Source organism: Propithecus coquereli, unplaced genomic scaffold (genome assembly GCF_000956105.1).
Source record: "Propithecus coquereli isolate 6110/MARCELLA unplaced genomic scaffold, Pcoq_1.0 Scaffold5, whole genome shotgun sequence".
NCBI lineage: Eukaryota > Metazoa > Chordata > Mammalia > Primates > Indriidae > Propithecus > Propithecus coquereli.
In genome coordinates this window covers 1,290,549-1,293,253 of record NW_012150840.1, presented here as the reverse complement: position 1 = coordinate 1,293,253, position 2,705 = coordinate 1,290,549, and the positions used below count along the sequence as shown (strand labels likewise).

Genomic DNA, 2,705 nt, shown 5'->3' with positions numbered 1-2,705 from the left:
TCAAACCTATTGAGGATTAAGAGGCTTTTAAAAGAATTTCAGGAATCAGCAAATGGAGGAGAAAAGCGTTTTAGGCAAAGGATTCTTGCTTCCCCTAGAAATTATGCCTGCTCTGCTTTCATTAAGACTGACCTTGTTTATACTTTTAAAAATATGAATTCTGAACATATGATTCACTTTAGAGTTACAGGCTTTGCTATTTGTGTAAAATTACCAATTTACCTCATACTTCAGTAAATGTTAGCAAGAATGCACCTTTGTAAATGAATGTTAAGGTAGCAGTCTTTTTACCCTATTTAGCCAGTCTCAAATCCCCTAATTCCTTTGTGGAAGTTTCTTCCCCTCAGTAATCTAGAATGCTGTCAAATTTTCTTCTGAAACCAAACCACCAAAATGTTTTGGTTTAAAAGACAACTTTAGATTTCATTTCTTTTTTCCTTATCTGCTATTAAAGAATAGCAGCTACTAAAGTAAAGAAAAACATGTTAGACTGATAAACTTGAAAAGTTTTTTGTAGTTGTGTCTCCTGAACAGCTAGTTAAAAGAAATAATGGCTTAATTTTGTTCTAGTTATAAAAACAGTAATTAGTGTTGAATCTTCAGATAAAATATATTTCTCTAACATAAAGACTTTAAATACCCTCTCTATTTTACTAACCATGTATAGATGAATCCCTGGCTTGTGTGTATGTGTGTGTGTGTGTGTGTGTGTGTGTGTGGTCTATTCACCAGACCAGGCTGCCTTTGATAGTAATCCCTAAATAGATACTAAGATCATCTACAAAAACATCATAGGTTTAAACATTTAAGTCAAAATGCATGATATAATGTAACGTTCATTTACTAATAATTTATATCTCAAGAGGAAAAGTGTAAATAATATAGTTATTACCGAGTTTTTCTTTGCTTGTAGTTCAGAGAAGTGAAATTCAGCTTTTGCCCTATCATCTGAATTCACAGGAATTCCATCTAACATCTGTAAGTTAGGCAGTCGAAATATGAGCACATGGCGATGTACCATTTTCCTACAAATCTGCATAAAGTTAAAAATAATAATTTATTCCTAAAAAACCCTTTGATTTCAAAGATTAATCTTTATATAGAAGGGAATTTAGCATAGGTAGTAAAGATGACAGATAATAGCTAATTAATAGTAATAGATGCTACCGATATGAACCCCCTTTTTGAAAAATTGCTCACTTTCCTACCATGCCCAATGAAGAAATTTTTTTTTAGCTGAGGCTACCATGTATTGGTTTAGTCTCCTTTTAGACTAAGAGTAGTATTGATTAGCTACAAGCAGTCTCAACTCATGAATAGGATTATATTATGCAAGTTCACGTATAAGTAATTAGCTTGAAACTTACATGATATTTTTCTATAGGCACTATCCAATTTAATTCAGTACACATCTGCTGAACTGTATGATCCATCTCTTCATAGTATTAGCATACTCTAAAAAATTTGCATATGTACATAAGAAGGTGTGTAGAAAGAGTGAATAAAATAGACCTGAGGCTGTTAACTTTAGAAGGGTCTACTTGCAAGGATGGCTCTGGCTGGTGTTTGATATTTGGTATTTTGTGAATGTTCCTGCCATTCCTTAACTGATAAGGCTACTTCACTATGCCTAGCCTATTAATACAAACAATATGATTGATGTTTACCCTTATTTCCTTTTGGGAGTCTGCAATTTGGCACATGATAGGGAAAGGGTGCCTATGTGACCAACCCCCAACAAAATCCTTGAATGCTGAGTTTCTGATGGGCTGTCTTGGGTAGAAGCATAACACACAAGTTGCTGCATTTTTGTTGCTGGGTGAAGAGTGTGCTCTGTATGACCCCTTATGGGAGAGAAAGAACATAAGGAAGCCTGCACATGGATTCCTCCAGACTCTGCCTGTGTTTTTTCCCCCTTATCATCTAGGTATATATCCTTACTATGTCACAGTAATAAATCTTAGCCATAAATATAACTATATGCTGAGTCCATGAGTCCTTTTCTAGCAAATTTCTGAACATAGGGGTGATCCTGGGGACTGCCAACACAGAAAGCATGCAGTGATGTTTGTAATAGTAAACAAAAAAGAAAGAAGAAAAAAGAAACTATCAAAATGAAATGAATAAACTTTCTATTTTAAAAAGAATGTAGTAGCTTTATATACTAATGGAGAAATATTTCTGACACACGTAATTGAGTAAAAAACCTGAACACATTCTAGGCCACAAAGCAAGTTTCATAAATACCAAAGAATATATAAATAGACTTTTTCCTCTTACTAAAATATAATAACATTAGAAAGAAATGACAAAGGTGACTAAAAACACCACATAGATTTGAATTTAATATACATATACCCCTCAATAACTCAGGAGTTAAAGAAGAAATCTTTTGGAAAATAGAAGATTTTAAGAAATAAAAATCAGTAAAAACATTAACATATCAAAATGTTTAGGATGCTCCTAAAGAGGTACTGTGTAACCTAAAATTGACTGATTGATTCAGAAGACATACTAAAGATTAATGAACTAGATCTACTAAAGAATTTTTTTATAAAGTAAATTTCAAGAAACCAAAAGAAGGAAGTAATAAAGTATAGAAATTAATGAAATAGAAAACAAGGAAATAATACACTTGATAAAACCAAAATATGGTTCTTTAAAGAAACTATTACAGTAGAAAAACCTTTAGCAAGATTTATCAA

The 2,705-nt window shown here is 32.4% G+C and overlaps 1 protein-coding gene across 1 annotated transcript in view; it reads right to left on the bottom strand.

Annotated features, from left to right (window-relative positions):
• Nucleotides 1–757: 757 nt before the first annotated feature.
• LOC105819719 (leucine-rich repeat-containing protein 9) overlaps nucleotides 758–2,705 on the bottom strand; it is a 146,682-nt gene continuing 144,734 nt past the window's right edge. Inside the window, exons 28-29 of the mRNA XM_012656027.1 lie at nucleotides 893–1,033; nucleotides 758–778 (exon numbers count right to left, since the gene is read on the bottom strand). Of these exons, the coding sequence (XP_012511481.1) occupies nucleotides 758–778; nucleotides 893–1,033 (162 nt within the window). The remainder of the gene's footprint in view (nucleotides 779–892; nucleotides 1,034–2,705) is intronic.